Source organism: Pinus tabuliformis, chromosome 9 (genome assembly GCF_031772625.1).
Source record: "Pinus tabuliformis cultivar Carrire ecotype Pingquan chromosome 9, CPIR1, whole genome shotgun sequence".
NCBI classification, from domain to species: domain Eukaryota; kingdom Viridiplantae; phylum Streptophyta; class Pinopsida; order Pinales; family Pinaceae; genus Pinus; species Pinus tabuliformis.
In genome coordinates, this window is record NC_142307.1 from 1797509942 (window position 1) to 1797524089 (window position 14148).

General features: G+C 38.4%; 1 protein-coding gene across 1 annotated transcript in view; it reads left to right on the forward strand.

Moving 5' to 3' along the window:
• Positions 1 to 14148, forward strand: part of LOC149155939 (DNA polymerase delta catalytic subunit-like) — an 83982-nt gene that overhangs the window by 29373 nt on the left and 40461 nt on the right. Inside the window, exons 2-11 of the mRNA XM_089444586.1 lie at positions 4179 to 4235; positions 8542 to 8629; positions 9094 to 9173; positions 9351 to 9464; positions 9715 to 9829; positions 9965 to 10137; positions 10628 to 10699; positions 11127 to 11216; positions 11351 to 11511; positions 11780 to 11853. Of these exons, the coding sequence (XP_089300712.1) occupies positions 4179 to 4235; positions 8542 to 8629; positions 9094 to 9173; positions 9351 to 9464; positions 9715 to 9829; positions 9965 to 10137; positions 10628 to 10699; positions 11127 to 11216; positions 11351 to 11511; positions 11780 to 11853 (1024 nt within the window). The remainder of the gene's footprint in view (positions 1 to 4178; positions 4236 to 8541; positions 8630 to 9093; positions 9174 to 9350; positions 9465 to 9714; positions 9830 to 9964; positions 10138 to 10627; positions 10700 to 11126; positions 11217 to 11350; positions 11512 to 11779; positions 11854 to 14148) is intronic.

The following is a 14148-nucleotide window of genomic DNA, read 5'->3' on the forward strand; positions in this document are numbered from 1 at the left end:
TTAAAACCCTTCTCAAACCGCATAAATCCATCTTTCTAGGCTTTCGGACCCCTTCCGATGCCTTTAAAAATCTGTTATAACCCATAAACCCACATTTTGAATGTTTAAAACCCCCCTCCATTTAATAAATCATTCAAATCGCGCCGTGGGCCCCGTCCCTAATCCTCTGCCAGCTCATCTTTACCACCAACCGTTAGATATGGCGCGCCGCTGATCAATGGTGGGCGGGTCGTTTCCCCAGTGGAGCCGCCGAGGGTTAACGCTCGGGAGATCGGCGGTTTTCCCGTCATACTCCTACCACGCGTCACCCTCTCGACTGTGGTGGAGCCCCCTCTGCCGAAACCACTTACGGGGAAAGGCGGTGCGCCCGAAACCGTAAACTGCTTTCCCCCCTCCTGCGTCAGCACCACGTCACCGCTGACGTCACCCTGCCACGTCACCGCCGTACTGGGACCCGCCTACTGACGTCATGCTGCCGTCACCGTCAAAAAGTGCGAAGGCGCAAATCGCAGCCTAGGAAGCCCGGAATCAAAATCTGAGGTAGTTTTTCATGCGCGCTACGGGAAATAGGCCAAAATGGAAAGCCCCTTCGTGACTCAACCTCCAGCATGCCCGAAAGGCGCGAAATGACCAAATTTTCTTCGCGAAGCGTTTAGAAAGGGGAAAACACAGTTTTTAAAGCAATAGAGGGCCGAACAGTTGCCATAAAGGTCGATGGGGCAGTGTAAAGCACTCAGAAGACATTAAAGAGGCCAGGTTCAGTGCCAAAGAGTATCAGGAAGCGGCAAAGAGTACCATTTCAGTAACATCAAAGCAGGTGAAAATTAAAAACCTTCATCTAAGTCAGCAAAGCAATTAAGGCCATTTAAAAATGTATCTTGTCGGGATTAGTGCACATTAATGCCACCAAACAGCAACAAAACCAAGTTAGAGGTAGAGGTAAAAGACAAATCACAGTTATTACAGAAATACTGCACCAAGCCACCCAGGACAGACATTGACTCAGTTTGATACAGCTGCCCTCAGCACAGCTCAAAGATATTTTCATGCATTTATTTTTGGATAAGATTAGGTTAAAGTAATCATTTTCTTTTGGACTTGTTTAGGTCAGCTGTAATAGATTAATTTTGGATAATTTTCCCTATTTATAGGACCCTCTGCATTGTTAAGGGGGTTGGTTGGTTGATAATCTTCATTAGAGACTCGCACTGTATCTGAGATGTTTTACTTAATCAAAGATTGCTAAAAAGCTTTGGAGGACAGACTGTCTGCTCTGTGTCTAATGGTTTGAAGAAGTGAATGTGGAATTCTTGTGCTACAGTATGAATCAATAAGTGTTCCTTACCTCTGTTATTTCAATTTCACATATGCTCAAGTCACTGAACAAATGATTGGTTTAGAATTTTCTTAGCTGCACTCTATGCTCAGTTTCTATGGCTTCTTAATGTTTTCCTCCTGATTTAGGCATAAATATGAATTTTATTATGGCTCATGTTTGATCTATTTCACATATAAATGACTGTTATCTAGGAATTCTTAACTGCTCCTAGATAGGGCTCGTTTATCCTATTCCTGCTAACCTGAATGAGAGATTCTTAATCGCCCCTCATCCCTTAGCCTTTAATCCATCTCTTTTACCTTGAATGATTATTTCATATGCAGCTGTCTTGCTCCATAATTCCCTCTTGTGACCAAGAAAACGCACCAGCAGTCCTACTCCTTGACTCCACGCCCGATGGTTCCAAAACTTTCATGCTATCCCTGCCTCTTTACTTGAAAGCATCATCCTCCCACCAAAATAAAAAAAAAACCCCTTGAGCTCAATAACTAGCCTAAAACATATCAACAAAGCTAAATCAGAAAGAGAGAGCCCTCTCTGATTGCAGGTGGGCTAGAACCTGCGGTCAAAAGATTGGTCTATGGTTACCTCGGCCGTATCCTTTTGAGCTGACCAAAAGGACAACCTGAGTGATAACACACCGGTTTCAAAAGGAAGCTTCAGAGGAAGACCTAAAATATGTTGTATTACATGGTTGCCAAGGTCTTCTCCAACACATGATAAATCGAGGGGAAAAAATAATTACTGGTTATGGATCTGAGGTTAGTTGTTTATAATATTATATGAATAATGAAATAAATCAATTGGAGGTTTTAATGTTATTATAACAAGTTAAAGTGTGTTGTGTATAGGAATTAGGTGAAACATCTGGGAGTGAGCATGGGGAGGAGATACAAGCACATGATGATTTGCTTGTTGCACAAAATCATCCAATAGTCATTCCTGAACCTTGGAAAGAAACTGTTGTTGAATTTCAGTGAATGGGAGATAAAAATAATGAGGAGGGTGTTCAATTTGATGAGAATTCCACACCCACAATTAATGTAGCGACTCCCAAAAAGAGGACAAAAAGGATTGATATGTGTTAAATTTTAATAACTTGAACGTGCATCACTCTAGCTTCTAAGGAGCACACTAGGTTGTGAGGGTCCAAACATAAAGTAATTATGTGTGCAACAAAACAAATTTTGAAGATACTTTGTTTTCTTTATGAGTACTTACATATTATGGGCATCACTAAGACTGTTGCAGGTCCTAACTTGTATTGTTTGTGTGATTATCATCAATTTGATATGCTTATATTTGTGTTGTATGTAGATGACCTAGTCCTAAATGTTAGTTAAAAAAATTCTATCCCATGGTGCAAGAAGAAACTCGCAAGTGAAGTTGACATGAAGGACATACATCTCATGTGCTATTTCTTGGTCTTGGAGGTTTGGCTAAGTTGAGGTGAGGTGGTCCTCGAATAGGGGTAAGTAAGCAATTGAGATTCTAAAGAAGTTTCAAATAATGGACGATAAGCCATAGGCTACTTTTATGATACATATTTTGAAGTTATCAGTAGATTAAGATTCAAATTTGGTTGATTCGTCAGCGTACAAAAAGTATATAGGTTCCCTAACATATCTAGTAGAATTTAGCAGTCAAATTGTTGTGTGCATGTGATCCCTTGTCTCACAAACAAGGGGGGATCAGACACCAATTTATTGTCCAGCTTGGCTGTTAATATATGGTTAAGCTGAGGTTGCTGCAAATATGCTCCATGGTCTGAGGTATGTGAGGTACATAAAGGGCCCACTGGCACAGTGCTTTGAGCTATTGCATGCTTTAGTGGATTTTGACAGGGCCAAAGATGCAGGTGGTAGGAAGAGTGATTCATGGTTTTGTTTCAGCATGGGTTCAAATATAATATCTTTGTTAGGATGGGATACCCATGTGTGCAAGTTGAAGAAGTCCCTTTCTGGGCTAAAGTAGGCTCTTGTGCTTGGTACTCATGGATTTATGAGTACTTACAGATTATGGTCATCACTAAGACCATTGCAGGTCCTAAATTTTATTATTTGTTTGATTATGATAAATTTGATATGCTTATATTTGTGTTGTATGTAGATTACCTTGTCCTAACAGTTAGTTTAAAAAACTCTATCCCATGGTGCAATAAGAAGCTGGCAAGTGAAGTTGACATGTATTATTTCTTGGTCTTGGAGGTTTGGCTGAGTTGAGGTGAGCTGGTCCTCGAACACGGGTAAGTAAGTAATTGAGATCCTGAAGAAGTTTCAGATAATGGACAATAAACCCTAGGCTACTTTTATGATACATATTTTGTAGTTTTCAGTAGATTCAGATTCAGATTTGGTTGATTCGTCAATGTACAAAAAGAAGATAGGTTCCCTAACATGTATGGTAGACTTTAGCAGTCAAATTGTTATGTGGATGAGATCCCAATACATTGTCCTAGTCATCCCAGCTGTATAATGCACAATTGTACCATTGTAACACTAACATAGGCACCAGAAGCTATGCTACTAGAAAGGATTAAAAGTAAAGTAGGATGCTAAGACCTTAATGTCTTTTCATGTCAAACACTATGTTGATACTTATTTCATTATTTACTTTTTAACCATCATATGCTGACCATTTTCGATGATGCTAAATTGAATGCTCCTTTTCCTATTTCCTAGGGCATATTACTAGAGAACCTAGAAGAGTTACTGGTTGCCAGGAAAAGAGCCAAGGTAGACCTAAAGGTGGTGAACTAAGTGCTTCCTATGTTCATGTTACATGCTTGTATTTTTTCCACTTAGCATCTCAGTTTTTAACTTCCTGTAATCTTGTTTAGGAGGCTAAAGATCCTTTTGAAAAGGCTGTCTTGGATGGCCGACAATTGGCTTTGAAGGTAATCACAGCTTTGTCAAGTCTGTATTAATTACGTCTTGGACATGGAATAAAAGTAAAGCTAGGTATGTTGGTGATGTTAGAGTCGGTCTAGTAGCCCTCCATCAGCGATCAAAGCTCTTTGCATTTGCATAAGTAGGTGTCTCATCAGTGTCTTGCATTCCATTAGGCATGCCATAACCCTGATGGAGGAGCTGGTGTCTTTATTCCCCTCTTGGCACTGCTGGATCAAGTTGTTTTAGTCATTAAACTTTTTCAAGGTTATTTTTCTTGTCTTGAGGTCAAAATTTCTAGGTAACCCTGGCTCCCTTGTCAAGATCCCTCAGATGCTATCCCTGCAAAAATTTCAAAGAAAAGCATCAAATCAGTCAATTTCAGGACAAAGGAAACCAAGAAAAAGTCAAGTTTATAAAGTGTCAAAGAAAAACATTATAAAGTGGGTTTGGGCATGAAATTAATTCAAATCAAAGTTATAAAAGCCCAATCTCCCTCCATCGACCCTCATTATGTATCCAAGTCGTTGAGCAAGTGCTTGCAAGTGATTTCGAGCTGAGTTTGGGAGCTTGACAGGCGCGCGACCCGTCAGACCAGGCGCGCGACCCGTCAGAGGCACGTGACCCGTCAAGCGCCTTCCAACAGTGTTAATTTCTAACAGGCGCGACCTGTCAGTGGTGCGCGACCCGTTGGGTGAGGCGCGTGACCCGTCAGCGCCCTCTTTACCAAATCTCCTGCAAATCATCCAAGGAGCCAACAAAATTGCTAAATTGCCTAAGGTAGGCCCTCCAACTTACAAATTGCTGCTTTTTATGGTTAAATACATCATGAATACATGTTTTAAAGATCTCATTGTGCAAAAGAAAAAGCTCTATAGGGCTGTGGTTTAAAATTGTAAAATATGCCTAGGGTTTTATGCTGTTTTAAGGTTTTTCCCTTGTAATCAGTTTTCCAATTTCCCATGTCATTTTCCTTGTCTTCCTATGTAAATTTCCCTTTTAAATTTGTAAAGAAAAATTGAACCCTACCCCTCTTCCCTAAAAAATAAAAAAAAACCAAGCCCTAATCCTACCTCTCATAATACCCATGTAAACAATGTATATAGTGATGCATATGCAATGATTTTTGCAATGTTTTTCCCTTAAATCCCTGTTTTATATATTTATTCCCATTTTCCTTTTAAAGTGTCCCTCCCCTAACATTCCCCTCATGCTCCTTGTCCCCTTGAAACAGCATATAGATCAACATTTTATCAAGTAGAAACAACAGTACATTTTGGCCACTCTGCTCCTTAAACAATGTCAGAAACTGAAACCTATGAGCAGAGTGATGACCAGGCATCAGCTTCAGAGATTGAGGTACAGAGGAGGCCTCATAAGGGTGGAAAGGGTGGTCATCATAAGAGAGAGGAGCCCACCTCTTTGACAGATTTACAAGCTTGTCCTATGGCAGTCTCATGTTTCCAGTACATGTCCTGCTATGAGATTTGCGAGAGGATCTCTCGGATTCAGCATCACAGAGAGTTGGCTCGCCTATTTGTTTTACATTTGCATGATGGACATGTCAACCTTTCCATGGTGGACTTTACATTGACACCCGAGATGATTGCACAGGCCACAGGGATACCTAATGTCGGAGAGGTATGGAATAAGCGCAAGGTGTTGGACAGTGTTCATTTTGAGCCTTTCGTTAGACCAGCAATCATGAGACACTTGACAGGAGTGTTTCCCTTTAGATTTCTCAGGAGTGAGTATGCTCCCATGATGAGGCTCATCATGCTCTATTTTACCTGTGAGGGTAGATTTTCACAGGTATATTCGTACCATATTTGCCTATTGATGCACTTCACACGGGTACGGATGATGAACATCCCTGTTTTCTTCTATCAGAACATTGAGAGGATGGTGTCCATGATGTAGAGGAAGAGCCCGACACAGCAGTATAGGAGCCTTTACCATTATGGTTTGATTCAGCTTGTAGTATTACATCAGTTGGCTCAGCAGGGCATCTCATGGGAGGAGTTTATCTCTTGTGAGCTTTTCACAGCACCACCACTGCCACATCCTGAGGTTATTCACAAGGAGGGAGGACCATCACAGCATCATGACATCCCTGTGACTAGACATGTCAGCTAATCACCAGTGGTCACCTATCAGAGAGGCCAAAGGGCCTTATTTGCAGCAGCTCGGCGAGTACTTTCTCCACAGCATGTGGAAGGGGTCTCGCCTTCTTCATCAGCTTAGCGAGTGTTATCTCCATTATCTCCACAGCAGGTGGAAGGGGCCTCGCTTTCTTCAGCAGCACAGGTATCATAGAGGGGCAAGCAACCCAGGATTGATGAGGGACCATCAGGTGTTCCAGATATAGAGCTTATTGATCTTGATGTCAGTTCTCCTAGCTGAGAGTCAAAGGAGATCATTCAGCACCTTAGAGCTGAAAATGATGCATTGCAGAGGATATTAGAGGGGGAACAATGGACAATCTCATATCTGGAGCAGCGCAACAAACAGTTGGAGGATGAGCAAGCTCTTGATGAGTTGTGGAGGATTCATAGTGACTGCAACTTGAATCGAAGAAGACTCGGTGATCTATTGCCCGCTGAGCGAGAGTCCATGCTTATCCAGCTCAATGCTCACTTGGAGAGGCTGTTGGCTAAGGCCAACCAAGATAAAAAATTGTTCAGAAACATGAAGAACCATTATTGGGCGAGAATGCACGTGTGCAAGGCAAAGATGAAGATGTTCCAAAGGCGGTTGGCCAAGGCACAAAAAAGGAGAAAGAGGCCCGATCCCCTCCATATCTTGGTCGAGGCTTCATTGAAGGCCCAAGGCACTAAATAGCCTAGCCACAACACAAATCCCAAGAAATTTTGAGCATTTTGGGTAAATTTTGGTTTTTTCAGGCAATTTACAGGTTTTCTCCATTAACGGGTCTCACCCCCCGCGCGACCCTTCATCCTGGCAACTCCATTTTGTAAAAACTCAGCATTTCCAGATTTTTCATGAGAAGTCACATATGCTCATCCATGGACAAGAGATTTTATGAAGTTTTGGGCCTCCAGAAAGTAAAAAAACAAGCAAAAAATGACTTTCTGCCACATTTTTGAGACACAGAAAGCAGTCTTGGGAGATTGCAATTTTGGAGGGGCAAATGACCACCAAATTCAGAAATTCCAGTTGGGTTGGAAAGTAGACTCATAGACCTTTCCAAAAAGCCTACGCTTACTCAATTTGGACACCTAGAAGTGCCCCAAAAGTGGTCCCAAAGGCGCGCGACCCGTCAGGCAGAGCCGCGCGACCCGTCAGGCAAATTTCTCCAAATTTCAGTGTACAACTTAGAAAAACGCAGTTTGACCCTGTTTGACTTTTTGGGGTAGATGATTATGCTATTTGATGTAATTAATGTACTTTTATGGCACTTTTACACTTATGTACCTCTTCTAGAAGATTCATTCATGAAAAGGTGAAAATTAAATGAATCAATTGGTTTCCTAACTTATAGAGGCAAGTTGTTTTGACTGCCTAGTTTGTAGTGCTTAGTTTAGAAGTGGTTGAAACAACTCCGAGGATAGTGAGCTCGACCCATGGAGGCAGGGAAAGAGGTTATATGATCTATATTATGTACTTTCTTGCTCATTTTCATGGTTGGACTCTTGAGGGAAAAGCTATCATTGTATTATTCACTGTATCTCTGCAATTTTTGGCTAAGGAAGACCAGGGTTCTGCAGTCCTTTTTGGGATTCTTGTGGTTACATGTATTGATGGTGTGTTTATCTATGTACTTGTAAGTGTGTTATGTGAATCATTTCCTTTCTTTTCCTTCTGCACATTAAACAAATGAAGTGTTAAAGTAGAATTCATGACTGTCATGAATGTTTTCTACTGTTTAAGGAGAATTCAAAGTTATTGTTTGCTCTCCTTAGCTCCTCACCTGTCTTTCTCATCCATTCACCTCAATCTAAGGCATCAATACTGTATCCTATCTCGCCCCAAAGAACCCCCCGCAGAAACTGTGTCCTATCCCCGCACCCAAAATTGCCACTCCTCAATTTGCCACCAAAAACCCTAAAAATCCCAAATCAACCCTTTTGATCAGTTTACTAGCCTAAAATCAGTGTTACGCTATTGGTTATCTCGCCCATTGAATATCTTTATCGAGATAGACTGGAGAGAGCCCTCTCCCGCCCCGTAGGGCTAGCTACGAGGCTAAGTGGTTTGATGTTGCCTTGAGGTTTACCTTTCTCAGCCTGAGGTGAAATTTCAAGCGCTAACATGTGAAACGCATAAAATAGTTTTGACTGTGTGCACTTGCAGATCAGTGCGAATTCAGTTTATGGGTTTACTGGTGCCACTATTGGGAAATTTCCCTGTTTGGAGATTTCGTCGAGTGTGACGAGCTATGGTAATTTCACAGTTCTTCCATGGAAAAAAAACATTAAATCCATGGACACCTTGATTCTCCCCTTGTTTTTCCTAGTTGTCATGTCATTGGTGCTTCTTTTACTTAGAAGATAAAGATGCTTGCAGTCCTCTCTTATTCTATATATGCATGTATCAGCCATTGACATTGATTATTTTTGGGCATCAATTATATCCATGTAATTCTTTTCTTCCTCCTAAAATAATGTTTTGGGTATGAACTGTAATTGACAATCTTGTACAAATAAGATCGAGTTCTTGAATTGCATTAATTAGACATGTTACTTGTACAACTAAGATGATATACTTAGGCCCTCTTATTATATTTTGATTACAAGTCTAGTTTGATCTTTTGACACATTCTCTGTTCCATTAGACAATACTGATTTTACCTATTGTTTTAAAATTTCATATCATTAATCATCTCATTTTTTTTCCACCTGTCAGGCTGTCAAATGATAGAGCATACAAAGAGGCTAGTTGAAGAAATGTTCACAATAGTTGGTGGTTACCAATACAATGCTGAGGTAGGCTATTATTTAGCAACTAAAGGCATTTGTAACCTTTGAACTGGATTAGTAATGACAAGTAGTACACTTGTTGTATTGGCGATAGTCAAGTTCTTGAAATCATAATGGGTGATCTGATCCTAACCAAGATTTCTACTGTAAAGCTTGATATTATATTTTTATATTTGAATCTAGGTTGTATATGGAGATATAGATTCAGTTATGATACAGTTTGGTGTACCAAATATAGAAGAGGCCATGACTCTAGGGAGGGAAGCCTCAGATTATATTAGTGGTACATTTACAAAGGTACAGTGTCAAGAATTTTAAATATCCGTGAAGCCTCTAGAGTTGTTAATGATGTTTTTGTAGGGATGAATGTTTTAATATCACCTTTCTTTTTAAAACTAATCTTCTTTTGACATTCCACTTCCATGAGATCTTTGTAAATATGCACAAGACAAGATGATCAATTATTCTTTTTGTTGGCTTATCTACATCTGTTTGGTGCATCTTTGGCATCTAATCAGTGTGTTATTTAACATATGATTTTATGCAGCCTATTAAACTAGAATTTGAAAAAATATACTACCCATACTTGTTGATCAGCAAGAAAAGATATGCTAGGTTGTTGTGGACAAAGCCAGATGCTTATGACAAAATGGATACTAAAGGTGACAAACCTGAACTTTTTGTTTCAAAGATAGGCCTTAATGTTTGTGAAGGCTCAAAATGCTCTTAGAAAAATTTATTTGATACCTTCTTAATTATTAATTATTCCTGATCTTTTAAATATTCCATATCAATAGGCATTGAAACAATGCGAAGGGACAATTGCCTGCTGGTGAAGAACTTGGTTACAGAGTGCCTTCACAAAATACTCATTGATCGTGACATACCTGGTGTAGTGCAGTATGTCAAGAACACTATCTTTGACTTGTTAATGAACATAATGGATTTTTCACTTTCGGTAATAACTAAGGTGAGAACAATGAATCATTTTGCATGTTTATGACCAAATTTGTTTGACCGTTTGTTACTTTTGAAATAGATAAAATATAATATGGGGAAGAGGAGATTTACATTGTGAGCAAGTCACTTATTACATATTCTTGGTTTCAAGTGTTAGAAGTATATACTATATACCTAGTTGGGGTAGGCCATGGAAGTTTCGTTTTTAAGTCTGTCATGTTTCTTCTCCCTACATTCTGTACATGGAAGGGATTCAGTCAATATTTACTGCTAGCAATGGGAGGAGGAAGTGTCAAGGGAGGCTCTTATACAATTGAAGAGAATCAAAACATGAAAATATATAATATATCTGCATTTTTAATCTCATGCTAAGAAAAATTGATTACTGTTTAGCTGCGGCAGAAATAGATGTTTGCAGGTCATATCCTTTGTCAAGGCTATTAGCATATTCTTAAGGGCATTGTTGTTTGCCTGTGCTAACAATCCTTTTGTTGAGTCAGGGTCTGACAAAGACTGGAGATGACTATGCAGTCAAGGCAGCACACGTGGAACTAGCTGAGCGCATGCGGAAGGTAAATACTGGAAATAACTTCTCAGAACAAGTATAATGAATGGTGCAATGCCTTCTAGTTCCATTTCAATCCTATCTCTCTATTTTTATTATTGCAGTGCATCTAAAGACTCTTGTAATATTTTTCTTTTTATTGACAATGAGTCCATTGTTGGATTTTTTAAATTGATGTCGTGTTTTAAAGCCAAGTTGCCCTTGGTTTGCGGAGGGATGTTGCAACTGCTCCAACTGTGGGTGATCGTGTTCCATATGTCATCATAAAGGCTGAAAAAGGTTCCAAGTTAATAATTAACCCCTTCTGTGCTCAGCATAAGTCTCGATATTGCACTAAAAAATGGTTATTTTAATTATTTTGTTATGTTTTATTTGGAGGCATAATTTACAGAGGGATTATGGATATAATGACTAATGTGTTTACTTGGGCTCAGGCATATGAGAAATCTGAGGATCTAATTTACGTACTGGAGAATAACATCCCTATTGATCCACAATATTATCTGGAGAATCAACTGAGCAAGGTGAAAGACCAAAGCATCATCACTTGGAGTTTATGCTCTTTTTGAAAATTTCACCAGTGTTTCAAATATATCTTGATAGATAGTAATTCTTTCTAGCTAAGTGTTTTTGATTAGTGCCTATTTTTTCTTTGTAGCCGTTGTTGAGAATATTGGAGCCCATTTTGAAGAATGCAAGAAAGAAGATTCTTCATGGTAGTCACACACGAGAAGTTTCCATATCAACTCCTTCAAATAGTGGAATTATGAAATTTTCCAAGAAACAACTCAGTTGTATTGGTTGTAAAACACCTATCAGGTATTTAGTTAATACAAGTAGAGGGTGTCCTACATGTGGTTTCCTTGCTTATAGTAGTTCACAATTGAGAGTAACTATTATTTCAGTTTGGCTCTTTAGAAAGCTGCTAGGGTTCATCTTTTTGATGTGGAAAAATGTATGAGGTTGCATGATTCCATGCCTGCTCTCCTTGTAAGAAACTGTCTAGCTTTCTTATAATAAGAATGTCTAGTTAGGTTGCTTCATACTAAAATTCATGATGTTACTTGATTTCATGTTGCCATTGCAGCAAAGAATATCAGACACTTTGTTCACATTGCAAAGGAAGAGAAGCAGAATTGTATCAGAAAATAGTTGCAAATGGTAAGCTGGTACTCTAATACCATTACTCTTTATTTGGAGAATTTAAGGTAGGCCTTGTGTCTATTGTTCTCACCTATATTTTCTATCAGATGACACTAATATTTGATCAATGTCAGTGAGGGAATTAGAAATGCTCTTTGGTAAACTATGGACACAATGTCAGCGGTGCCAAGGCTCTTTGCACCAAGATGTTCTTTGCACAAGGTTTTTGAATGCTATATTTCAAGTATTACATTTTCATAACATGATTTGAATTTACATTATGGATGTATTTTGTAACATTTGTGTGATCATGTATTTTTTTTTAATTAATAGGATGTTTTTATTTTTATTTTTACACTTACTATCTCTTTTATACTTACATTGATGTCCTATCCTTATTGCAGTCGTGACTGCCTAATATTTTATCGTAGGAAGAAAGCTCAGAAAGACCTAACTGAAGTAGAGGTGCAACTAGAGCACTGGCAGTTTTAAGGATGCTGCCTGTGTAGCTTGTAATTTTTTATATTATTGAATATTTTTGTTTTCCTGAATTTTCTCTGGTGTATGTTTCTCTGATTTAATGGACCAGGTAATTTATTTGGTCCCTGAATCAGGATGAGCACGGTTTATTTATTGTACAGTAATTGTCAAGTCCTTGTTATTTAATGTTAACCAGTTCGATATATCTTTTCTCCTTGCAAATGAGATGGAGAAAAAGTCAAAATGGATACATACTTCCCAAGGAACACCCTATAAATGCAATGTGCACGCATATCCCAAATTTTAGGAGAGCACACACTATAAAACATAGATCTGCAGGCTTACATATGTATATCCTGACATGCATATAGTTGAATGGATGGATGGATGGATAGGTAAACAGAGATGGATACACAGATAGATGGGCAGGAGCAAATCCGAGACAATAGTTTCAGCAGATTTAATTTTTTTTAAATAATTTTTGGCAGGAGCAAATCCGAGTAGTTTGAGCATATTTTTTTTTAACTAATTTTTTTTATTGTCTCTAGAGAGACAATAGTTTGAGTTATGGACATATCTTTTTTTTAAATAATTTTTTATATTGTCTCTAGAGAGACAATAGTTCGAATTATGGACATTTATTTTTTTTGAAATAATTTTTTATATTGTATCTAGAGAGACAATGGTTTGAATTATGGACATTTATTTTTTTTAAATAATTTTTTTTACTGTATCTAGAGAGGCAATAGTTTGAATTATGGACATTTATTTTTTTTAAATGATTTTTTTATATTGTCTCTAGAGAGACAATAGTTTGAATTATGGAATTGTCTCTAGAAAGACAAAAATGTAATTGTCTCTAAAGAGACACAAATGAAATTGTCTCTAGAGAGACAAATCAAAATTGTCTTTATAGAGACAATAATAATATGTGTTCTATATTGTCTTTATAGAGACAAATTTTTGAGACATTATATTTTGAGACACCCGCTTAGAGACAATATTTAAGACATTACACAAGCTTCATTTTGTCTTGAGTTAAGACAATTGACTCAAATGTTGTCTTAAATATTGTCTTAAAACCCCCCTACATGTAGTAGTGAAGAGATGGAAACAATCAGCAGACAAAGGATATACTGGAAAGAGAGATTGAGTCGATAAGAAGATTAATGATCAAATTATCTCAGAGAAAGACAACAACAAGAAAGAAAAGTAGTGACAACAAGAGGAAAATAATAGAAGACTTCGAGAACAGGGGAAGTGGAGCAATATGGAATAAAGTATGGAGACCTGGAGAATAGCAACAGATAACAGTAGCAATAGAGCAATTGACAAGCAAGGACAGATTACAAAATAAAGTTTGGGATCCAGGAGGAAACAATTATCCAGACTTATGACCAGGTGGTCATAAATTTTCTTACATGGGGAGTCTGATGCAGGAGCATCCAACTCAATATTATCATTGTATTCTAGTAGAAATAGGGGGTCTTGTATTTCAAGGAAGTTGGTTTCCTAAGTATTGGATTTATGTAATTATTTAATGTTTTGAGTGATTTTAATGAGAGTAGGAATTAATTGAATATTGTGAGGCTTTATTGTAAATGTTCTCGAATGTAGGAGAACATGAGAGATTTAGGATAGTTGAGAGATTGAGGGATTGAGAATTGATTGTAAATCTTAGTTTAGGAGTCAGTTCATGAATCTAGGGATTAGAGAGGAGTTTTAGGAACAAGAAGGAGATTTTAGGATTTTGTTGAGGGATTCAGGGATCTAAACCAGAAAGTGGTTTTAGAACCCCATTGTATAAATGTAAGCCTAAAAGGCATGAACAGA